Genomic DNA, 26324 nt, shown 5'->3' on the forward strand with positions numbered 1-26324 from the left:
CTTAAAGTACTAAGTTTTCTAATTATAGAAATGTTTGATTTACTTCAAAGTTGTATTACTTTAATACATAGTATAAAGGAAAGGCAACTGCTCACCTACAGCTGACTGACAATGGTGCAATGATATGCATGACAGAAAAAAGTATTTATACTAGCTTTCGAGCTCCTGCTGTTTCTCTAGTTGAAATACATATGCAACCATGCACAAGCCTGTGGCCATGACTGTGTATATATTATTCGATCCAGGAATTGTCTTTATAATTATATTGTTTTAAAGATTTCATTGTTTATATAAAATGTAATAATGAATGAATTAATTAATATTTAAAAAGGTTTATTGCTTGGTGGGTGGTATAACAAAATGGCTAATACTTAAGTTTTTAAGTAAAATGACATTCCCTTAAATTGTATAAGAGTATTTTAAAGAGTGAAAGTATTGGCCTGAAACTGACAATGAAATTGTTACTAATGTACATATACACAGCACAAAGATTAGATTACACAAGTTTCCTGATCAGTAATTATTTCTCACATAAATAGAAACAGAAAAGTCATTATATCCTTCCACAGCTATGTAACAACTTATGTAGTTGTGTGGGGGAGGGAAGATAGTGCAATGAGTTATATCCCATTCTAATTATAACATTTCAAGCTTTTTGTGAGATGTTGCACAGTTTCATTCCAAATGGGGCCAATGATCCCATGAATAGTGTGAAGTAATTATTGTCTCAGTAGGTTATGTGATTTTTCTCTCTTATTAATGTGTCTTTTGGTGATTGCAAATTTTGGTGCTGTCTGTTTTATCTGGAAAGTTATTTTGTTTTTGTATCAGCAAAATAATGCATTCAGCAGTTTATGTAGAAACATAAGATGTCACCCTGTATTGAACTTTATAGAATTACATTTTACTTTTTTTCAGGTGATTGCCATGAAACATTTCACAGAAATATATAATGGAGAACCTTTCAATTTTGAACTTATTCTACGATCCTATTTAAGATTTGTCCGTCAGAATTCATCCATTTTAGTCACACAGAGATCAGTTATTCTTAAAGCATTCCAGCATTTGAAGGTAAACATATTTACTGAAAACAACTTTCAGATCATTTATCTTTACCAAAGCTCAAAAACTTCCTCTTTCAAGTCTATTTGTTTCTAATCAGACTAATATAGTGTGTCTAAGAATATATGTAGACAGTCCTGTTGGCTCTCTGTTACTTGTTCATAGCTGCAAAGTTTCTTTTGTATTATGTAGACTTTGGCAAATTAATTACTACACACAGTATTGGGCAGTAGTAGTCATGAGAGATATGATGTAGCTGGTACAAAATGCCTTGGGGTATCCAGTGTTGTTACTTTCTGGAAAGAGATCTGTTAAAGAGAATGACAAAGCCATTTCTTAGTATTCAGTCAATAGATTGGACAGCAAACTGAGTTACGATATTGAGGATATGCTAAGAATGCTTCTCTTTTGAAGATCATGTCATTTTTTAGTGGTACAACATTGTAGAGCTTTGGTAACTGTGTAGGGGAGAAGGGCTGGGATGGGAGTGTTACTGATGGTGACTGACACACAGATCTTCACTGTCACTTTGAACAATATGTGGGAGCATCCGAATACTTACTAAAACAGATATAGTGTATATACAATTACAATCAGTAGATGTAAGCTACACATTTAGTAGTGATGTTCGAACAAAAATGCTAGCTTATTTTATGTATGTTTTCTCTTCGTTGTCCTATAGAAACGTCTGGACTACCGCAGCTGAAGTCAATAAACTATTTATTTTGCAAAATTAACTATAACTGTATTATTATGGTAGGTAACTAGATACTTTCTATCTTTGGTACCTAGTCTAATAAAAGGTCAACTTCTTACAATGCTGTTTGTAGACTTTTAATTTTTGCTGTCTATGAATAATCCAATATGTGCCAATATCGTTCAGGCTCTACTTTGTGTCCTGTTCTTCTTTCATGTCTTTGTATGTTCATCCTCTTCTGATGTCATTCTTCATTCTAATTCTCTGCCTACATCTTCTCATTCCTTTCACTTTTTCCCTCACCTACACCTATACTTCATACGCCTTCTTGCAGTGTGTGGCAGAGGGTACCTTGTGGACCATTGTCACTTCCTCTTTTTTTTTTTTGCCCCCAATTGTAAATGGTTCGCACAAAGGAAGATTGCTTATAAGCCTGTGTTTGGGCTTGAATCTCTGATTTGATCTTCACAGCCTTTTCATGAGATACACGCAGGAGGAAGCAGTATATTGGCTGAGTGTTCTAGGAATGTACACTACAATTCTTCGTTGCAGATGATTCCAATGCAGTATATGTCCCAGACAAGATTTTTTCTTCTTTCTAATCACTTCCAGTAACTTTCTTTCATCTCCTACGTTCTTCATCACTTCAGCATTCTTAAATCTCAGTCCATTTCACCTAAAGTATTCTTCTCCATAGCCAATTTCAAATCTAAGTATCATGCTTTCTTTTTAACTGTTCAAGATTCACTGCTTTATAGCACTACATTCCAGAGATAACATTAAGCAAATCTTTTCCTCAGCTCAATTGAAATTCTTCTAAACCTAGTAACTACTTCACCTTTTCAAGTACTCTTATTCCCATAGGTACCCTACCCCTTATATCTTCTGTACAGGTTCCATTCCATGTCATTAAACTTCCCAAGTACAGAAAGTGCTGGCCAGTGTGGCTGAGCGGTTCTAGGCGCTTCAGTCTGGCTGCTACGGTCGCAGGTTCGAATCCTGCCTCGAGCATGGATGTGTGTGATGTCCTTAGGTTAGTTAAGTTTAAGTAGTTCTAAGTTCTAGGGGACTGATGACCTCAGATGTTAAGTCCCATAGTGCTCAGAGCCATTTGAACCATTAGTACCTAAAGGATTTTGCTTGCTCTATCTTTTTTCTTCTGAATATGTTTACCTGATCTTCCTTCTTCCTTATTCTCATCACTCTTGTCTTTCATATATTTATCGTAATTTCATACTCCTCATTCTTTGTGCAACATACTCTGTACCTCCTCTTCTGGTTCCACCAGCACTGCTTGATAGTTTGCATATTTTATAGCATTTATTCTTTCTCCTGCCATTACAGTGTGTCTTACATCCTGAATGGCCCTACCTGACAGTTCTTCTCCATGTATGTTAAATAGCTTCATTGAGAGTGAACATCTTTTCCTTACACCCTTTCCAATGCCCATCTTTCCATTTCCAAATCTGTCACAGATTGTTTTTAATGTATCTTCTTTATTAATATTCTGTCTTTCCAGTCTATACCACCTTCTTTGAAAATTATCAGCAGTATATTCCAGTTTTCTCTGTTGAATGCCTTCTCCAGTTGATTGTTCATTTCCGTCGTACTTTCCCCAGTCATCCTCAGACAGTCTGTAATGTTTCTCATTTCTTTCTTTTCTGAACTCATAATAGTCTTCACCAGTATTTTCCTCTGTTATCTTGTCAATTCTCCTGACTATGTTTCTCATTATAGGCATTCTGGCATGAGTTGCCAGAGTTGGTGGTCATTTGTGCATGAAGTGTGCTTGCTTGTGCGAATGAATATGGTGTGTGTGTGTGTGTGTGTGTGTGTGTGTGTGTGTGTGTGTGTGTGTTTCCAACAAAGGCTGAGTAAGTGTCTTTTAATTGTGCCTGTCTGCAACTTAGCATGTTATCTTTATGGTAAGTAGCAATGTATCTTTTCCTGCATTGTTGATATCCCTACCTGGAGTTTCCATTGTTTTATTACAGCCTTTGTAACATGACATAAAACTATGATTGTATAGACTTTGCATCCTTTTGTGTTGCACTTTCTAGGTAAAGATACTTCAATGGTCTGAAGTAGATCTTGAGTCCAAATTCCTATGTCCTAAATTGTGTTTACTACCCCAGTCAGTCTGGCTGTTGAATTTGGACCTAATACTTTCAGTGCCTCAGATGTAACGTATCACAGCCCGATGCTTTCTTTTTCTGGAGCTTTGAATTGCTTTCTCCAATTCCCACTTCAGTATCTTAAGACCTCAGTCGTCTTCATTCTGTTGCCCTTCATCTACTAAAACCAGTCTGGTGTTATCTACCTGTGCACCATATAACCGTTACATGTAATCTATCCAAATTTTCTTCTCCTTGTATACATACAGTACTTTTCCCATGTTTATTTAACATTCCTTGTTTGTTTATTTTCCTTGCAGCTATTCTTGTTAAGGATTTCACTATTCTGTAAATTTCTTCCACTTTTCCTTCTTCTGTTTCCTCACATTGTGTTCTCATACAATCCTCTCTTGCCTGGTCAGTTAACTTTCAGTTCATTGTTCAATTTTATGGACTGTATTCTGCCTTCTTTTAAATTGTTGTTTTTTTCCATTTCTGCTTTCATCAGTTTTATCCAACATACTTCTTGTTACTCACTTTTTCTTATTTCTTGTTCTTTCGGCCTCTCCAGTGTCTTGAGTTACAGTCATCAAAATCCTATTCAACGGAGGCCATTCAAGAGACGTTGAATTTTTTTTTCTCCATAGTAATGATGAAATTTTGGGGTGTTATTAAAAATCTTCTGATAGTTTACTGCAACCAATAAAATATTTTTGTAGTCCTTGTTGCACTTGGTCTGAGTAGCTATTGACCAGCATCTTGTGTATTTAGTGCTACTGGTTAATTTTTATCCATTTACTTTTGTTTGGTAAATTCTGTAAAATAATGAAAACAGTATGACGACTTCTTAATTCTTCAGTATTACACTCAGTAGAGTAGTATTTTGGTAACACATTTTGTAGAATGTATGTTTGCTGTCTGACAGTGACACAGCTACTACCTTTGTTATTAGTACATCACACACCTAGCTGCATGCATGATGTTTCAAAGAGTTACACATTCTTTTCCTCACATTCCCTTCCTGCAGCTGACACAAACATTGCAGACAATAAAGGGAAATGTTATTCGAACTTATTGAAAAATTAAGTGGCAAATCTATGTACTCAATTTGTTAGTCAGTGTTAATTTTGAACATGTCTTCATGTTCAACCCCTCATCTGAATATGGAAGTACCTTCATTGGGATGAAAATCCATTGGAAATGTGTGTCTATGGTAGATAATCGTACATTCTAAATGAAGACCTGGGGAAAAATTATTTTGGAACATATAAGGAATTTTTAAATCTGTAATGTAGTTGTGAATGTAAATGATGATTTTTGGTACATAACAGTTCTGACGTGCAAAAACTATGTTATCTCCAAACTAAATTATTGTAGATTAGCTTTCTCATGTATGGGAAATTTGTGTCCAGATGAACCAAAGGAACCCATATTTTAACTAATAAAGAAGTGACAATATTATGAAAAGGATAGATTGCTATGCACGACATAGAAGAAATGTTGAGTTGCAGACAGACACAACAAAAAGACTGCTATATATGTGAGCTTTCAGCCAAAATGCCTACTTCTAACACAGAAAACACACACACATACACACAAGCACAACTCTCACACACATGACCACTGTCTGTGGTCACATAAAACAATGTCCAGAATGTATTGTTTACCAGCACTAGTCCTTGCAGTCACAAATAACTATGAACAGTTGCAAGTTTCTCCCAGAAATACTGATCACTTGTTATCCTGTTAATACTGATGGTGAGTAACACAAGTAAATGTTGAAGCAAAGCTCATTTATCTGTATATTTGTATGATAATAATGTATCTTGTAAACTGGACATATATGAGATATGAGGTCTGTTCAAAAAATTCCGGAACATTTGTAATTTTGCACCAGTGGTGTGTTGGAGTAAAATGTGGTTGATATCCTTGCGCACACACACGTTTTAATGTGTAACTGCCAGAAGTTTCATTGTTGTCTGTGTGTTAGTTATTGTTCAGTGCTGTATTGAGTAGAACATTTTGTAGTGTAGTTTGCGAATTTTGTGATGGCAGAGTTAGAGGAGCAATGCATCTACATTAAATTTTGCTTGAAACTTCAGAAAATGATGCAGGAAGGCTATGGTGAAGAGGGCTTCAGCCCTACTCGGTGTTACGAATGGCTGACAGTTTAAAAATGGCCAGACGGAAGTTAAAGATGACCCTTATGCAGGACGCCCTTCGATGTCTACCAATGACATTCATGTCAGGAACGACAACAAAATTGTGTGTGCCAATTGAAGACTGATTGTCAGAGAGATTGCAGAAAAATTTAACATTTCAGTTGGATCGTGTCATGAAATCGTGACACAGCATCTTGGAATCATCGTGTTGCTGCCCAGTTCATTCCACGGTTCATGAGTCAAGACCAGAAATATCTTCGCCTTGCAATGTGTGAAGAGGTTTTGGATCATCCAGATCAGAACCAGATTTTCCGTAGGAGAATCATAACTGATGAGGAGATGTAATGATGTTGAGACCTATTTTCAATCTTCACAGTGGATTGGGAAAAGTTCTGCAAAACCAAAAAAAAAGCTTGTCAGGCCAGGTCAAATGTCAAACCCATGCTGATCGTTTTCTTTGACTTTGAAGGATTAGTTCATCATAAATTCGTGCCATAGGGACACACCGCTAATCAATGGTACTACTGGGACGTGTTGGGACACCTGTGAGAAAACGTGAGAAGGAAATGGCCTGAAATGTGAAGACAGTTCATGTCTCTTTGCATCACGATAGGGCACCCACACTTTCATCCCTATTGGTGTGTGCCTGTTGCACGAAAAATGAAACCACTGTGCTGCCTCATCCTGCATACTCTCCAGACATGGCCCCTGCGGACATTCTTTTTTTTTTTTTTTTTTTTTTTTTTTTTTTTTTTTTTTTTTTTTTTTTTTTTTTTTTTTTTTTTTAAATTTCCTAAGTTCAAAACCCCAGTGAAATATGAAGATTTGCAAGGATTGATGAGATAAAAGAAAATTTGCAGACGGTGCATCATGCGATCCAGCAGGAGACATACCAAGACTGCTTCCGGAAGTGAAAACAGTGTTGGAGCAGTGTATCAATTGTGGAGAAGAGTCTTTTGAAGGAGACCATGCACAATAAGTAACATGTATGCGTAGAAAATATTTGTGGACAAAGCTCTGGAATTTTTTGAAAGACCTCGTACACGAAATTTCTTGCATACAGCTGCTAAAACGCTATTTCATCTCCTGATATTAACTTTCAACCATATAACTTTCAATGATCTTCTGGGTGAGCTGACAGACTGAAGCTACAGTGCTTGCTCAGGTCTTTTAAATCCACAGAACGTGCTGTTACACATGTGGCCACAGATACACAAGTTTCAATGACCGCAGTTACTGGCAAAGAGCTGTGCATAAACTGGATATGTGGTTAGCTGGTTGACAAGTCTTGAAATATTGATTTATGACTAACTGTGTAGTAATATCTTTGAGAGTTTATTAAAGTGAGCACCGTATTCTATGCTTTTCCCAAGCTGAAACCACTATCTCTGTTAATTAAATTCTCTGCTTGCTTCAGCACTGACTCCCAAAAAGATGAAATTGACATTAGAATTTCAATGTTGTCATACTGCATAGTGACCATTGTCAATTTAGTACCCTGACACAGCTGATTTATTGGGCTGTAAGAGCCTGGTGTACCTCTGGTGCTCCGTGCATCACTCTGATGTATGACAGGGCACACTTGCAGGGGATCTTGTAAACCTCAGCCTTGTGGAGTATTAAGTCATCTTTGATGTAACAAAAACGGTTCCTGTCTTCAGTGGAGGGCGGAAAACCACTTTCATTTTGTACTTTGTGAAGATATCACCTATTTTTGACGATGGGCTTCCCACTTATGGCACAAAAACTGTGGATTTGAATCTCTTGGTGTCATCTCCCTCACACATTGAGTCCACCTTCAGTTTTATCTGTAGAGGGTACTTATTTGCTTCAAACATTTTTTTAAAGTGTCGAAGCTTGTCTGCAGACTGCTCTCATCAGCAATGCTGTGTGTTCCGTGAATTAAAGTACACCCATCATTCATGAAGGACGGTGGTGCCTGTTTTCATGTAAATATAAATGCATATGAATCTGTTTCTGATAAACCGTGTGTCCAAAGATGCCATCATCTTTGCTCTCAACCAAAACTTCCAAGCAACTCATGGCATATAAATATCTCGGCATTGATTGACCAGCTAATTACAGATTTAGTTTATGCTTAGCGCTTTGCAACTGAACAACAACTGTAGCATTGCTTGCATAGGGGTGCGTTGCATGGGTTTAAAAGGCCAAAGTGAGCACTGTAACTTCAGTCTGTCAGATCTCTGGGAAGATGACCTATTGTTACACAACAAAAATATCATGTGATTAAATAGTGTCAGTGGTTGCACATCCAAAATTTGATAGATCATTCATTATCCCGCAACAACCTGAAGACACAATAAAATAGTAAATAACTTATCTCACTCGCTCACTTTTTAGTCAATCATATCCACTCCATAAGGAAGAGAATAGAAGCTTTCGAAATGTGGTGCTACAGAAGAATGCTGAAGATTGGATGGGTAGATCACATAACTAGTGATGAGTTATTGAATAGAATTGGGGAGAAGAGGAGTTTGTGGCACAACTTGACGAGAAGAAGGGACCGGTTAGTAGAACATGTTCTGAGGCATCAAGGGATCACAAATTTAGCATTGGAGGGCAGCGTGGAGGGTAAAAATCGTAGAGGGAGACCAAGAGGTGAATACACTAAGCAGATTCAGAAGGATGTAGGTTGCAGTAGGCACTGGGAGATGAAGAAACTTGCACGGGATAGGGTAGCATGGAGAGCTGCATGAAACCAGTCTCAGGACTGAAGACCACAACAACAACATCCACTTCATTAGAAACCAGCAGCATTTATACATTTTGTGTAGTAAATGATAAAGATGTAATTTGATTTCAGCAGTGCCACCTTTACTTTTGATCAATCTTGGATTTTGATGAAACATCAATTTTGTCTTGCAGCTGTTTTCTGTACTCAGCCTAGTAATGATAGACACTGAACACCTGATAGCAGTGTAACTAAAGAAAGTATAGTCACAACAACTTCAACATGATGGTTCAGAGGTTTCAGAATTCATATTAAATCAGTAAATGAACAGAATTTACTTTTTCACAAAAATGTATTGTTCCTCTATTTAAAATGCAATTAAAAACTCATTAATACTCATAGTAATGCTGGTTTACATAGACAGTATTATTACAAATGTTCCCATGCACTTTTTGAGGGAACAGAACTATAGATATCAGGTAGTCTGGAAACTTTAAATTCAGCTAACACTTTTCTAATGTTGCACAACAGGCAAATCTTTCACTGACTGTGAAGAGATACATATACGAACGGTTATGTCATCTTCCATTAACATTGACACCTTGAGCTCTTTTCAATTTAATCTTGATGAGAGGTCAACTTTGATTTCAGATGTCATTTAAACTTATATCACACCACATTAAATGTCAGATCTCACATCTTGATGATCAGCGCATAACCATTATTATTATTATTATACCATTTTGTACCATGTTAGGGTCCTCACTGCAGTAATTCTTACTCCAAAGTCCTTAGTAATCAGTTACGCTAAAATGTATTGCCAACTTTTCCATGGGTGTTTTACCAATGCTTTTATGTAAAACAAAATATTCATAAAGTCCTGTCTCTCATGTAACAAATAAACTACACAAATTTTCTTGTAAATAACAAAATTTGCACAATTATATTTAATTTTACATAATGCAAAATGTGTGTGCTTTAATGCACAATGACTGGCTCTGGTTGCAGTTATCTTCGATTACTGTCAGTCATGACATGTAAACCCAAGTGATGGCAGGGCTAATCAACTAGATGAAATTAAGAGCTATCCTGTTCGATACAGAGATGACACTTGGGTGTATATTAAGCCATACATTATCTTCATTAGCATATACCTGTTAAATCCTTGATTGCAGATGCACCTCCAAGCACAGCTGCCTTGGCCACAGCTGTTGCGACGACAGTTCAAACCCGCATCTGGTCATCCTGATTTAGGTTTTCCATGATTTTCCTAATTCACACATAAGGCAAATGCCAGGATGGCTCCTTTGAAAGGGCACAGCTGCTTTCCTTCTCCATCCTTCCCTACTGTGAGCTTGTGCTCCATCTCTAATGACCTCATTGTCAAAGAGATAAACACTAATGTCATCCTCCTCCTCCTCCTACTCCTCCTCTTGCAGCTGTTTTGGGCACCTTTTCACAGACACTTCGCACCAGTAACTCCACTCACAGACACAACGTGATCCACTGTGTGTTTCATTCTCGTAAAGATGCCAAGATCTTCAAATTATTACAACCTGCACTTGAATGACAGGTTTATAAACTTGCAGCTGCTAACAGAATTAAACAGAGACACAACTACAAACTGGGGAGAGAGGAGATGCACCACAGAATTGGACTTTGTAGGCTGAGATCTGTTGGCACTTCACCTGTGGATTTCTTTAGGATTATCAGCATTTTCTTGGATGTAGGTTGGTAGTGCTACTTGGGTGTTATGAAGGGAGGCAGTATGCCAGAGTATGACAAATTAAAAAGTTTCATCACTTAAGAGGTGGCTTATCACAAGAAGATAAACTACAAGACAAGATTTATAAATGGACCATGTACATTCTTAAGGGAACACCTCTTCTCAACACAGTGGATTGGCATTGGAGAAGTGTATGAACTTCATTCTGAGGACATCATTAGCTCAATCGAATGGGGAATCTCAAAAATACTCAGGGTCACTGCCGAGAAGATCAGGCAGGATACCTGTCACACTCTGACGCAGGTGCAAACACACAAGAACAATATTTCATCTGCAGAAGTGTCAGCATTTTGATCACCAAGAGAGGATCCTAATATTAAGGAAACACAGCTGTTATCCTCTCAGACAAATGTACTTACGCAAGTTAAACCAGTTATTGGATGGCTGCATACTAAACCAGGATCCTACAGCCAACATACAGTGAAAAACTTTAGAGCTCCTTAAGACCAGTGCGATCTCTAATGATGTAGTAGCCAAGAGATTACATGCGCAGGCACCCTTCCTTCTCACTCTGTACCTATTCCATAACATTCATGTGGACTGTATGCTGTTGAGACCTGTTGTAAACAATGTTGGGGTGCTTGCAATATATCTGGCATCCCAGCATAGCCATTTAGTGGGAAAATGTGAGAACCACATATGCAACTTGGAAGACTTCATTCATCAGCTCAAGAACTTAAGATACACATAATTTAATATATTTGTTAGTTTTGATGTGGTCTCACTTATCACTTGAGTGTCATTGCCAGAATTGCAATTCTCATTGATGAGAAGCTGGAAGGGGATCTTGTAGATTTGTTCAAGGACATGTCCACTTCAACCTATTTTTTAATTCTGTGACTAATTCTTTGAACAAATTGACAGCATCGCAGTGGGCAGTATACTGCCACCCATTGTGGCTTGTCTTTTGTATGAGAGTTTGCGGATAAAGCACTCCGCTCAGTGGATTTCAAACTTACATACTTTTGGCAATACCTGGTGCAGTGTTATGTGGCTTTTATTTTATCAGTTGATTTGTTTTCACCACGTAAGGCCCACTGTTTACGTCCCTCTTCGTTGCTGAGCGATGTATCACTTTTCGTTCTGAAGCCACAACTCTTCCTTTCCTATATCTTTATTACTTTTTATCTATATAAATGATGAACTATTGGTTTTGCCATTTAACAACTTTTTAATAACTGTGGAAGTATTACAGGCATCGGGTCCCAACTAATGTGTCACCCGCCTATACGTTTTACATGAACTTTTCAAGACTCGATCTATCTGTTTACAAAGAGAAAGCAGAAATCTCTTCCTTTGACGTTATCCGACAATGACCTAGGAAGCTCGACGCCCTCACAGCCCAGTCTCTTCCATGGCTCGCAGCAGTTTGCAGCATTCGTTTTATTCCTTGCCCACTTGCCGCTACGTTGAACTTTCGTGGTGATCGTTGGGCAACGTCTTCCACGTTATCTGCAACTTAAATAAACTTTCTTCCCACAGTATTTCTGAAAACACAAAAACAAATTTAAAGAACATAATAATAATAACTGTTCTTACAATTATTCGTATAAGTCTTGGTCGATTTAATGAGGGGTGGGACAGGCCTAAACCTTGTGACACCACACTGGATGTCAACTTTGTAATCTTGCTTCGTGGCACTGCATTCCAGGCTGTACTTCTATATCATCTCAGTTCTCTTCATCCTAACATTACGTTTACAATGGATGTGGAGAAAAAACGGCAAACAACTCTTCCCGCTTATGCAGATGTGGAGAAAAGACGATGATGCCTTGGGTCATGCTGTGTGTCATATACCAATGGATTTATACCTGCAGTCCACCAACAAAGTAGCATGCTTAGGACGTGGGGGCCATAGAGCACAAGCCATTTTGGATTCAGACAGCTTTTCTGATGAGCTGCATCATACCATATGCCTGAAAAATGGATGTTTCAGACAGTGTGAGAAATTGGAGAATGTCCATCTTCCCATATGTTGGTGCATCTTCACAAATGGGAAGATACTGACGAAAATGTGTAGTTAAATGCATCTTCCCTCCAGCAACAAAATTCAGTGCTCTACTGCTCTCTGTTAAACGAAAACCTTTATTTGAGAAAGATGGGCACTTGTAAGTATCCCTATAACTGTGGTCATATTTTGGACAGACTTGCACCATGGAAAACAAATGCATCAAACATTGACATTTTGTCTGGACCAACTAGGAATGTCTGCCATGGTTGACCATTAACTCAGTATGGGGCACAACGTAGTCTACAAAAGGTTCTAAAATTCTCTCATTGACGTGTCTTACTGGGACAGTGTAATTAAAAGAAAAGAAAAATAAAATAAAAAGAAAGGTTGAAATTCACAGTTAAACAAATCTCATGAACAGGGATTAACTGGTTTCAAAATTAGTACAGCATGGGTTTCAGTGCTGATAATATTTAAGTCACAGCAACCAAAAGAGAGACTACTGGTCACTCACTTATCTAAGTAATCAGACGACAACTGAATGAAGTGGCCACCACACAAGTGCAGAACACTTATTCTAGTTCATGGTTTCCAACAGTCTGCTGGAGTAGCCAGGCAGCAATGCGCACGTGTTATGACAGGTGACATAGCATAGTTGATCAGGAACATTTCGCTACTGCCCACCATATTTGGTGCCTTCGTGCCTGTATGTTTCCCATTTAGACGGGTACAAATAGGAGGCTCCAGTCATAGCTCAGCATTGTGTTCATTGCACCTGAAGATAGTGAACAGTTGTGCTGATGAAAGATCGTGTGTATTTCACAGTAATATCCAGCATTTCACCAAGGAAATGTTTCTGCATGTAATCTGTGAGCAAAGCATTAAGCTTCACCACATTTAATTTTATATATATGGTTTAGGCTAAACAAGATCAGTCAGTTCATTCAGATTTGGATTTCCTGTATTTTGGCCGTAATTTAGTCTCCTTAGGGTTCTATTGTGATAGCAGGCTTGGCTGTTTAATAAAGAAGAAAATAGTGCAGATATTTCTACGTCATTGATCTCCTGCATTGAAAGTTAAAAAATTTGACAACATTTTTCTCTTTTCTCAGTATGATACTGGCAAGTAATGCCATGCAACTCTTATTGTGTTGTCATTGTTTGATTATTTATCATCTCTCTTTTTACACAGTGTCAGTTTTTGCTGTAGTTTCCTGTTGTGCGTGTCATATCTAATTTTTTGTCCTAGTGTGGGAATGAAATCATTAATTTCAAAGCCTTATTTCTAGTCTGTGTTCTTATGTTGATCATGCCAATGGCTGTTTGTTTTATACATATAAAGTACAGACTAGACACAGTAAGATAGTCAGCTCTGGTGAAGCAGTTTGAGAGTACACTGATGAAAGGGAATTAAAAATATATTTCATGGTTATTGTTAATTGTAAAACAGATTATCTTACCCCCCATTTTTTCAGGTCATGGAATTTATCAAGCTTTTGGAAGGTGAAGATGAAGAAGAGTACAATGAACTTTCCATTGGGAGGCAAAAGCAAGACGAATTTAAAATGTACAGGTTAATGATAACAGACGATCAAATTGATGCTGCAGTCAGGGCCTACCCTAACCTACCAACTGAAGTGTCTCAGTGGGCCTGTAGTAGTTTACAGTAATGAAGAAGAAAATGTGAGACAGCAAATAGCAAATAAATAAGCATTAGTACCTCTTTTTAAAAATCAAATAATGTTCTTAGTAACATGAGGATGTCTATACAATGTTACTGATATTCTTCTTTAATTCAGAGAAATGGTGTAAAATTTTAATCTCTGTTTGTATCAAACAAATATTTATAAGACAATAATAATAATGATTTATATAAGTTTTCATTTGTTTAATTTGTATTATTAAGATAAAAAAATCTTCACCACCTACCTGGCTGCCACAGCGATATGCACTAGAAAAATGCATTATCCATCTTGCTCTCACTATAGACTGTAAGTAGCTTGTCTGTTTCAAAAGCTTGGAAAAAGGATATAAAAATATTTCATCGCAATACCCTTCACATACACAGTTGGGAAAATTAGGCAGATACAAAATGAAATAGCACAAAAATGTTTCTCAAATATGACATAAAATGAGAAAGCATCTAACAGCACTGTAGTTCACCTTTCACCAAAGAACAGTGTGATTTTCAGAAGCTATTGCATTTAGCACTACTACATCTACATCTGCACTCCATAAGCCGATTTATAGTTCGTAGCAGAGTATACTGTGTATATCAGTCATTCCTCCATTCCTTTCCTGTTCCATTTGCACTAAGTACATAAACCCATAATGAAATGTAGAACTCTTCGTGGGATCTTTTCTATATTCTCTGTTAATCTGACCGTGAATTTATTCCAGATAGATGAGCAATATCTTAAGAACGGGTATAATTAATATCGTGTAAGCTGCTTCTTTCAGAGGGAAATGATGTATCCTTTGGATTTTTCTAAAGGATCTGTCTTGCATCTGTTCATCCTACAACTAATTTTACGCGGTTCTTCCACTTTATGTTGATCTCAACTCATAGTACTACATATTTTACAGATATTACTGTTTACAATGATCAATTCCAAATTTTTTCATCAAGTAATAATGGCCCTTTCACTTTTTTCTTTGCAGTGTGTTACACTTGTTTCTTCAGAGGCTCAACTGCCATTCTTTAATGAAACATTGATACCCTGCAGGATTTTGTACATTTTTCTACAGTTTTTTGATGTTTAACTTCCCTATATACAACAGTATCCTATGCAAGAAGCCTCATCAAAATTCAATAGTTATCCACTAGATTGCTGACAGTATTGATCCTATAGCACTCCCTTGGATTACGCCCAAAGCTACATTCACATTAGACATTTCCTTCTCATTAAGAACAACATACAGTTCTGATAGGAACCCTCGGGTGACACACAAAGCTATTTCATAACTTGTATTTTATTGAGAAACCAACAATGTGTAACTCTAATGAAAAACCTTCAGATGTAAATTCCACATTAATGTTGTCTTTAGTAGAAAAAGAGGTCCACAATGCAGAACAAAAATTTTTGATCATGTACACAGTGACATAAAATGTCTGACAGACACCTAATTAAAATTTGAAACCAAACTTATAAAGTTTCTACCTGACAACTACTTCTATTCCATAGAAGAATTTTTATTACTGTAATGTGTAAAAGGTGGCGGGTAGTAATTACTAACTCACATCTGTATGTATTTTTTCTTTTTGTAACAAAAAATAAAAACAAATAAAAAAACTGTTCAGATTAACCAAGTGTACAAATTAATTTATGATGTGATTGTAAAATGACTTGTTCCATATCATTACAATCTATAGTGCAAAATGATCTGTGGAACGTGTAACTAACTAACTAAGAGACATGGGATCAACCTGGGTGCTGTCGTTGTCCGCTACCTCTCAGATCTCATGATGAACAGAGCTAGCTCAATTTCTGAAGATATCTCTATGTCAAATTCATGTTCTTTCCCAAAGGGAAAATTTCCTGTCTACAGAAAGGTATAATATGCAGCCATAAAATGTATACCATGACAGACTAAAGTAAGTAATATAGACTTAAAGTTATGTGCACCTGTCAGAAGACTACTTGAAAATGAAAATACTGCTGAATGCTTCTGTGATCTATGATAAACTGCTGCCAGAAGAGAAGCAAGTTGTTTTATTTGTTAAGTAATCATAGATTCCTACACAAATTGGAAAACAATGCAGAAGAGGACACTCACCTCCTTGTCCATTAACTGTGTCTAAAATTTGTTATGCTGTTTTTACACAGAGAGATTAACATAAATAAGATTGTGGTTCTGCCAACAAAATTTTTGTCTACATATTTACTGAAGTTAAAAAATTACAAAAGAAACTGCATGGCCAAAGATGTTCATTGAACACAAGCACTTTGAAATCTCCTTCAAAAGTTAAGTTATATAACTGGAATAATTTTATTTTTAGTTTGGTCTTGATGAGGTGACGGTAGTCATGGAAAATACAATAGTGGAAACTCCACATCAAAATATCAACAACATAAGGAAAAGATATATTGCTATGTACCATAAACATGAAACATTAAGTTGCCTGCCAAAGCCTTTCAGAAAAGGAAAAAAACACACACACACACGACTGCTATCTCCGGCAGCCTGGACCAGAATGCAGCTGTCACCTAGAATGGAAGCAACAATATGGAGTGGGTGGAGAAGTGGAAGGGATAACAGTGTATGGGTGTGGTGGTGGTTGGGGGGGAGGGGGGGAGTGCTGTCTGACAGAGCATGAGATGACTAGACTGCTAAAAGGCACACAGTCGGAAAGCTATGGGGTCAGGAAGGGGGGGGGGGGGGTAAGAGGATCAGGGAAGAGGAAAAATGGGCAGGTTCATTGGCAGAGAGCAGCACTCGAAGAGGGTGGGAGGTGAGAGTAGGTAGGATGTGGTAGGGCATAGGCGGTGAAAATTCTTGGGTGGAGGGTCTGGGGATTGTAGGTTGTCGTAGGTCGAAGCTACGTTGATTTCAGGAACAGAGAATGTATTGTGAGGGTAACTTTCATCTGTACATTTCAGAAAAGGTACTGGTGGAGGGGAGGACCCAGATGGCTCGGGTTAGCTTACTGTCAGTAGTGCTGAAAAGGAAGTTCATACAAATAAATAGTTTATAAAAGCAACAAGTATGTGAGCAGAGTTTCAATGTATGGTAGCGGTTCGTGGAAGAGGTATTATAAAGTGATAAAAAGAAAATAGGTTTGTTTTGTAAGATTATGTTTTCTCCAACTTGAATGTAAATGCACAAGCTGACCATCATCTGAGTGAGATTTGAAATGCACATGCTGTATATGCTATTTACTAGAAAATGTTGGAGAACTTGACAGCATTACTGACCAGTCATAACTGAAGTGAAAATGTTTGAAAAGAAAGTGTGGTTTTGGTTTGCAGGTCACTTTGAATGCTGCAGTATCAGTCCAAGAATAGTGTGAAAAAATTCACAACAAATGCTGCACCTGTTATCAAGGAAAAGAAGTGTTCAAAAGTCAAGTGTACGTAAAGATAGAGCCAAAAAAGTACATGGAAGTTTCATGTGGACTCTGCAGATATTAATGAGGAAGATTCTTCAGTAGGGACTTGGAAAGAGCGCTTTCAGGGATATGGAACGATTCAAATTACATGTTAATAGCCATTGCAAGTTACCCTGTAAAGTGTACTGACAACCTGTTACAACTTTTTACATCTTGTTTTTTTAATATTTTTCAGATAACCGCTTGAAAATGGTCTTGGTGGTGAGAACCAGTCATGGGGATCGAAAATAAAAGTGCTGATGGTTCTATTATTTGATTCCAAGTAATTACTAAAGTTATGTACACTACACCATCATGTTCCAAATGCTAGATAAGAAATTATTCAGAGATGAACTTAATTCCTTGACACTTGAGATACTGCTAAATTTGAGATTTTCATTAAATTACTTTATAATCTTCGATATACTCAGCACATGCATATCCTGTCATGCTTTCTTTTAAGTAAACTGTCTAATGTCTCTAAACCTTGTAAACGAATTCTGTCAAAACAAATTCAAGTGGTGTAGCTTATTTGCGCACTTCATCAATACAATATTTTCACAATATGCAAGTTAACATATGTTTTGTCATCGTGATTAATGTTACGTTGATTTTCAATAAGTTACAAAACAGTTACAAATGTTAAATTTGGCCAATTTTTCATGTTATTTTTCTTTATTTTACAGTTGTAGTATGAGAATAATGATTTCAGAATGGGAACGAAAAAGCTGTATCTTCTTAAGGTCACTGGTCATCAGCTAATGATATTAACCTGCCCAGTTGGCAGTGCTCTGCTACCAACAAAGTGTCAAAAGCTGTGATGCTCTGATACCAGCTCATACCACATGAAACATAAAATAAACATTTTGTAATTATTTTCTATATCACAATGGGCAAAAACTCATTAAATCTGATTTATAAAGAAATATTTGCCTTATGTCACTAGGACAGCGAAGACTGCAGTGTGATAGAACACTAAAACTACTGAACTATCTTTATGTAATGCTCCATAGTAGGCATTTATCTAACTTTACACTCAGTACTGTCATATATTAATGTACTGGTTACTTTTAACCCTGTTTAATATCAACATTGATGTTGACTAGAATTTACATTTCTAAACCTAAATGTTCTGATAAATTATAATAGGGGTGATAAAAAGGTGCTCTTTTACTTTGTATTTGGATATCTGAGGATTATCTATTTCCCGCCTGATATCTGCCAGCAGCTTGGTGAAGACAATTGACCAGAGTATAAAATTTGATTCTAGATCATAGGTAGGGATACAGTCAGTATGGAAATTCCTTTTTACTTCTGAGATTGTGGCTTTGAATTTCACTGTTCTTCCTAAGTTCACTGTTTTATTGAGAAAGGTTTACCAAGTGACCCATGTATGCATTTTGAAAATTTTGGTACTGAAGCATCTCCAGGATCTTCATGCTACTGTTGGCCACTTGGTGTGATTATTGTTCGCAAGTATGATGATTTATTAAGATATTTTGACAAAGATGTAGAGATAACTACATATATTTTAACCATTAATTGTAGGGCTTTCTGTACAAATTGTAAATAGCCGTTTGCTCCCTGTATTTTACCCCTGCCACCTTTAGAATTTGAAAGAGAGTATTCCAGTCAACATTGTCAAAAGCTTTCTCTAACTTTACAAATACTAGAAACGTAGGTTTGCCTTTTCTTAATCTAGCTTCTAAGATAATTCGTAGGGTCAGTATTGCCTCACGTGATCCAATATTTCTACAGAATCCAAACTGATTATCCCCGAGGTCAGCTTCTACCAGTTTTTCCATTCATCTGTAAAGAATTCGTGTTAGTGTTTTGCAGCCGTGACTTATTAAACTGATAGTTCGGTAATTTTCACATCTGTCAACACCTCCTTTCTTTGGGATTGGAATTATTATATTCTTCTTGAAGTCTCAGGGTATTTCGCCTGTCTCATACATTTTGCTCACCAGATGGTAGGGTTTTGTCAGGACTGGCTTTCCCAAGGTTGTCACTAGTTCTTATGGAATGTTGTCTACTCCTGGGGCCTTGTTCCAACTTAGGTCTTTCAATGCTCTGTCAGACTCTTCACGCAGTATCATATCTCCCATTTCAATATAGTGAACTCTGACACCAAAGTGATGGACACATGTTCCACTAGAATAGATTATGCTATAATCAACAAAGATGTTATAGATAAGGTAAATTACAGTAACTTAGATTATCTTTATTCTGACCACTTCTGTCAGGTGATAGAATACAAAAATTCAGTTGTGCCTAAAATAACAAAAATTGTGCTACAGAAACGAATGCTGAATACCTCAAATATTAATGCTCTTAAAGACAAACTAGCGAATGAGAAATGGTATTCTGTGTACCAGGTAAAAGGGTCGGATGAGAAATGGAATGAATTCTACTCAACCCTATTGCATCATTATGAATATAGTTGTCCAGTCAGAGAAATCCAGAAGGTAATTAAACACTGTAAAAATGGAAGTAATCCTAGACTAAAACTCCCAACAAATCTGATTAGGCTCAGGCAGCAAGTACATGATCTAAACCAGTTTTATAAAGCTACTACTATGCAGGTTTTCAAGGAAAGATACAATAGGGCCAAGCAAATTTTTAAAACTGAAATTGTCAATCTAAGGAATCAGATTAACAGCAAAACACTAGAACAGTCTGACAACATAAGCAAAGCATCTTGGAAGCTGATTGACAAATACCGAAAAGGTCCCAACAAGATGAACATGGAACCACTCAGCATAAGACATGATGGTAACATTATAAAAAACCCAGATAGTATATGTAAAATCTTAATAACTACTACATTTCTGGTGAACAATCTACACATATTACAGATTCACAGATAGAGATCTGGTGCCATCTCACCCAGTGTACCGAATTTGAATTTGTGGAACTGAATGAGCAGGATGTTCACAGTGCAATATACATCCTAAAGAAAAAATTTTCATCTGGATGGGATGGCATATCCAGAGCTATTACTAAAGCATGCTTAAAAGAAATTTCTAAACCTCTTACTCACCTGATTAATTGCAGCATTAGAGAAAACACTTATCCAACGGTTCTAAAAATGAGTGTAGTGAAACCAGTGTATAAAAAGGGAAGTAAGGAAGAAGTCTCCAACTATAGACCAATATCATTAATTCCCACTTTTAGTAAGATATTCGAAAGCATTATCCTTTCTCAGTTAAGTGCCTTTTTCACAAAACATAAACTGCTTGTAGATTCGCAGCATGGCTTCAGAAAAGAGCTAAGTACAACCACAGCAGTTACACAGTTCATCCATGAAGTTTACTGTCTGTTGGACCGGAAGATGCAGACTGCAGGTATATTTTTGGACCTGACAAGAGCATTTGATATGGTAAACCATAGGGACTTCTTAAAAAGCTAAAATCTTATAGTACTGGGGATCAAGCCATGAATCTTCTAACCACGTACCTGTTGAATCGTAAGCAAACACTAAATTGTCATACAAACTAGATAATAAAATCATGAACTCCCAGTCCACCAGTGAACCTCTTTTGCTAGGTGTACCACAGGGCTCAATCCTTGGACTCTTTCTCTTCCTTATATATATTAACGACATTGCACAACCCCTGAACTCCCATATTGTAAGCTATGCAGATGACACATCAATCTTATTTTATGGGAGTGAATCTAAAGAGCTAGAATCTCTTGCTACTAGTAGTGTAACAGAAGTAACAAAATACTTCAATGATCAGGGACTCAAGGTGAATGTCACCAAATCTCAACTACTGACATTTAAAACAGGAAGTTCTCATCACAACAGTATGAATAGTGTGTGTAATATCTCTGCAACAGAAAATGGTAACTGTAAATTCCTGGGTGTATATGTTGAAAATTTGCGGTGGACATACCACATTAATTTCGTATGCGGAAAAGTCAGTAGTGCCATATATCTCCTCAGCCAGCTCTTAAAGATAGTCCTAGCCAAGCACTGAAATTAGTATATTATCAACACTTTACCCCTTTCTCACTTACGGAATTGAACTATGGGGCTGTGCAGCTGATGTACATTTAAAAAGAATACTACTACTACAACAGAAAAGAGCAATAAGACTTATACATGGGATGGGACATAGAGATTCATGTCGTGAAGTGTTTGTGCAGCACGAATATCTGACAATATATTCTCTGTACATCTTCAAAATAGTTGTATTTTTTATAAGTCAACCAACAGAAGATATCAAGGCCGTGATGTACATGATCATAACACTAGAACAAAGTGTAACTATTTCCGTAACAGAACAACGTTAAAAATGACTGATAGAAGTCCATATATCAGTGGTGTGATTTGGTATAACAAGCTACCAAACTCTCTAAGAACGTACACGGGAAATGTTTTTAAAACAAAATTAAAATCTTTTCTAATAGAAAAATGTTTATATTCTTTTAATGAATTTTAAGATAGTGATTGTAACATGAGGCATTAGCATATCAGCCGTAATGTGATAAATGTAAAAAATAGACATAAGAAGCAACAGCTACAGAATACAGTGTATTTTATAAGTATAAATATAACCATAGTATTAAGTCTGACATTTGCAAAAGCCATCATTACGATGGCTCCACGCAAAGAAAATGTAAATAAATAAATGAATAAATCTTCATCTACATCCTCTTCCATTCCCAAGATATTGTCCTCAAGTACATCGCCCTTGTATAGACCCTCTATACTCCTTCCACCTTTCTGCTTTCCCTTCTTTGCTTAGAACTGGATTGCCATCTGAGCTCTTGATATCCATACAAGTGGTTCTCTTTTCTCCAAAGGTCTCTTTAATTTTCCTGTAGGCAGTATCTATCTTAACCCTAGTGAGAGAAGCCTTTACATCCTTACATTTGTCCTTTAGCCATCCCTGCTTAGCCATTTTGCACTTCCTGTCGACCTCATCACCAATTTAGTATTTGAGGGGAGTGTGGAGGGTAAAAATTGTAGAGGGAGACCAAGAGATGAATACACTAAGTAGATTCAGAAGGATGTAGGTTGCAGTATCTTCTGGGAGATAAAGCAGCTTGCACAGGATAGAGTAACATGGAGAGCTGCATCAAACCAGTCTCAGGACTGAAGACCACAACAACAACAATTGCAGGGGATTGTTAGAGTACAAAAAAATTTTGATTAGATAATCATAACCTGAGATGAATAGAACGATTGTGGTCTAGGGGCTCTTTTGTACCATTGGTAGGTGTGATGCCTATTACAGTGCATTGTGGTTAATACTGTGTCATGGAACCATATTATTTACCATTTGAGAGGCTTGGTGCCTGTGTAATGTATAGTGAAGTAATGTGAAAGGGGAGAAGGGGGGGGGGTCATCTGTGCAAGAAAATACCTTTTATTTCCTTGCTACAAGGAAACACCAATTTATTGTTTATTACCATGGTCTTTGTAGCATTTTCCCTTGTTGTCTTGCTATAGGCAAGTGCCAGTTTTCTGTTCAAAATTCTGCTAAGTTAGGAGAGTTCGCCAGAAATGGTACTGTTAGTTTTTGCAATGGTGGAGGAAACAGAACATTCTCAAGGAGTCTTTGACTGAGGGTGTGCCCCACTCTAGTCTTGGGTTCAGTCCCATAACAAGCTTATATGTGAAGGTAACTGCCCCCAATTAATGTGTGTCAGTCATATGACAAGGTTTTAGATTAAAGTTATTAGAATACAATGTTATATGTTGTTATAAGGAGATTTAAAGGTTTAATTTATTAAATGCCAACAATTAGCAATGGTTTGTGAGGTTTTCTACAGGGTAGTAATACTGTCTGATGTGTGTTTACTGAATGATGATGTGCATGCATCTGAATAATTTTCTAAATATAGTTAGCTGAACTATAAGTAGTCAAGTGTATTCTTATTCTGACATACCAAAAGGATATGAAAATGGATTACAGGAGTGGCTGTCTTGAGCATTGTACAAGTAGCTTCCAGTCGAGATATTCTATTGATTTTGCACCAAAAAGGGAGCTAACATTTTGCTATGTTTCATTTATGAACACCATATTTCATGTAGTAATGGAAATGAGATAACTATGTAAGTACACTATTGTATGGTCATTGAAAGACCAGTAGAAAAAATTGATGTAATTAGTAAAAGATTGTAACAGGTCATATGTAAGAGCCATTAATGTAGAACCTATGTGCAATGGTATTCTTCAAATTTCATTAGTGAATCAAGGATAATAATTAGTGAATATATGGAAATATTATGATATCAACAGAAATGATTCCAATATACAGAATAATAACATTGATTTCATTTTAGAATTGGTGTTCATTAATGTTTGCATAAATAGAGCTTATGACTCCGTTGAGAGGAAGCCACTGTTTGAAATACTCAATGAACAGAGCTTAGATAGAAAGCCACAGCTCAACTAAAGCAAAAACTAACAAACACCAATCCTAAAGTGAAATTTAGAGTTGAGATTTGTAGAAGTTTTGAGATCAAAACAGAGATGCTCTGTGTTCTAGAAAAAGTGATAAGGGAATGGAGAATGTCATTAGGACCAGGCAAATGAATGAGGGAGTTAAAAAAGGGACAGCCTGCAAATAGGCTGTGTTGTGTTTGCAGATGGCCTAGCTATTTTTTCTAGGCTCAGCGGAAAAGACCGCTAGACAAATGGGGATTGCTTAAAGAACTAGTTGAAACAGCAGGCTTACAAATCTGCTTTGAAAAAACTAAATTTATAACAAAAAATTAAGACAGCTCCAAGTATAATGAAAACTAAATATCGAAAAATTGAGAGAAACAACGAGTTCATGTACATAGGAGAAATAACTGAAGAAGACATTTCGTAGAAAGAAGCCTTTAAAGTAAGGGTTAAAAAGATGAAAACATAATACTACCTCACCAATCACATATACAGTAAGAAAGTACACACTACTCTACAGTAATTCACCCGGAAGCACTTTATATAGCAGAATGTTTAACCCTGAACTAAAATGTGATTGATGGAAGCACTGGAAATCACAAAAAAAAGATACTACGGGACATTCTGGGACCAGTTAAAGAGCAAACACAGTACAGAAGACAAAGTAATTGTGACTTTAGTACACATTTTGAAAAAAAAAAAAGTTAGACATGATTAGGAAAAGGAGAATAGCTTTCTACAGTCAGATCCAAAGGATGGATCCTAGTAGACTGACAAAAAGACTGTTGACTTACTTAAGTAAATTAAAAAATGGGTAACACATGGTGCAAAAAAGTTGGAAAGAACATATATGAGTTCTATATTACTCCACAAGGTATTGAGGAATGATTGTCACTCAGAAAGAAATTACAGGATTCCAAAAATTTCCATGGAAAAACTCAAGAGTAAAGTGGGGGACAGGAGAAAGAAGAGAGAAATGTGGAAGAAAAGAGTGGAGAAATGGGTGAACTAATTATAGTCCATAGCATCCTATACAAAAAATATAAGGAAAATGATATACATACACAGGTATAAAAAAAAAAATATTTCATACTAGCTGTTACCTGCAACTGCATTTGCATATCAGTATTTTTGTTATGATGAGTGGTGGTGAGTAAGTAAACTACTCTGTTCAGGTAAGTGTAGCTAACAACATACACCCCACTGTCCCCCCCCCTCCCCCCCTCACAAGCTGTCCCAACACACAGTATATCGGCATGCCAGCGTCACTGCAGAGTAGTGAGTGCATGGAGTGGCATGAGCACGAGCACGCATATATGCATTGTGCTATTGAAGTAGCTGTGTATTATTCAACAGATAGTTTGGAAGTATGGTTTAAACATACTGAAGATTGCAAAAGCATTGTAATCATATCACATAAAGTGTATCAGCCAGTAAGTGTTTTCAGATATATGACAAAGATCAAAAGTCAAAGAGTAAATATTGTTCCCTAATTACATAATATTCTTCAAGTCAATTTCTTGCACTACACAGATTCTAAAGTACTTCCTCAGGATTGTAACATAATGCATAATCTCGAGAAATCAGCCACAAAGGAGTTTTGTAATGTATCATGAGAATGGGGTCTGGCTGCAGGGACTTTGCGGATGGCCCACATGCATCTATAAAAAGCTGTCCAGCAACAGATAATAGTAAGGATTTTTCCGCATTACTAGGTGGCAAGCAACAGACCTTCAGCCTGTGCTGCATTGCTTGTCTGGTACAATCACGCCTTTTGCTACAGTATGAAAGATGGCCATATTGAAATACTTCATAATTTTATAATCATTGGTAGTAATTCACAGTATGATAAATACAGACATATCAACATGCTTGCAGCACCTGCACACTTACCAAGACTTACAAAGTATAAATATCGTAACACTGTAGACATTAGTTGAACACATTTAACAAATACTCTTGCACTAGTCATTGCCAATTAATAACTGCTGAACACTTTGTGCAGTTCTTATAAACAAAGTACTGGATGACAGCTCAGGACCCTAGCTACCCATTCCTGATAGCCACACATTGATACATACAAGGGCTCTTCAATAATGAATGATCATAATTTTTTATGGTCATAATTTCTCGCACTAAAATTTAATCTTATGATGATCTGTTAGCTTAATGTGCAACAAACAAGCCATAGTAGTTTCTTTGTTGGGACTCCTGGTTCCCACCTGTTAGAGGTGGGCAAGGTCAGACATGTTCAGTATCTCCAGTATCCAGCATGTATTTGAAGACTGGCAGAAATGCGGAGACAAGTTCATTGCATTCATGGGAGACTACTTTGAGAAGGACTATCAAAATTATGAGAATGAGTAA

At 36.8% G+C, this 26324-nt stretch overlaps 1 protein-coding gene across 3 annotated transcripts in view; it reads left to right on the forward strand.

Moving 5' to 3' along the window:
• The window catches only part of LOC126162543 (origin recognition complex subunit 4), a 90445-nt gene extending 76102 nt beyond the window's left edge, over positions 1 to 14343 (forward strand). For all 3 annotated transcript variants that reach the window (XM_049919123.1, XM_049919124.1, XM_049919125.1), the window contains exons 7-8: positions 919 to 1071; positions 13940 to 14343. In XM_049919123.1, the coding sequence (XP_049775080.1) occupies positions 919 to 1071; positions 13940 to 14134 (348 nt within the window). In that variant the 3' untranslated portion in view covers positions 14135 to 14343. The remainder of the gene's footprint in view (positions 1 to 918; positions 1072 to 13939) is intronic.
• Positions 14344 to 26324: the final 11981 nt, after the last annotated feature.

This window comes from Schistocerca cancellata, chromosome 2, assembly GCF_023864275.1.
Source record: "Schistocerca cancellata isolate TAMUIC-IGC-003103 chromosome 2, iqSchCanc2.1, whole genome shotgun sequence".
NCBI classification, from domain to species: Eukaryota; Metazoa; Arthropoda; class Insecta; order Orthoptera; family Acrididae; genus Schistocerca; species Schistocerca cancellata.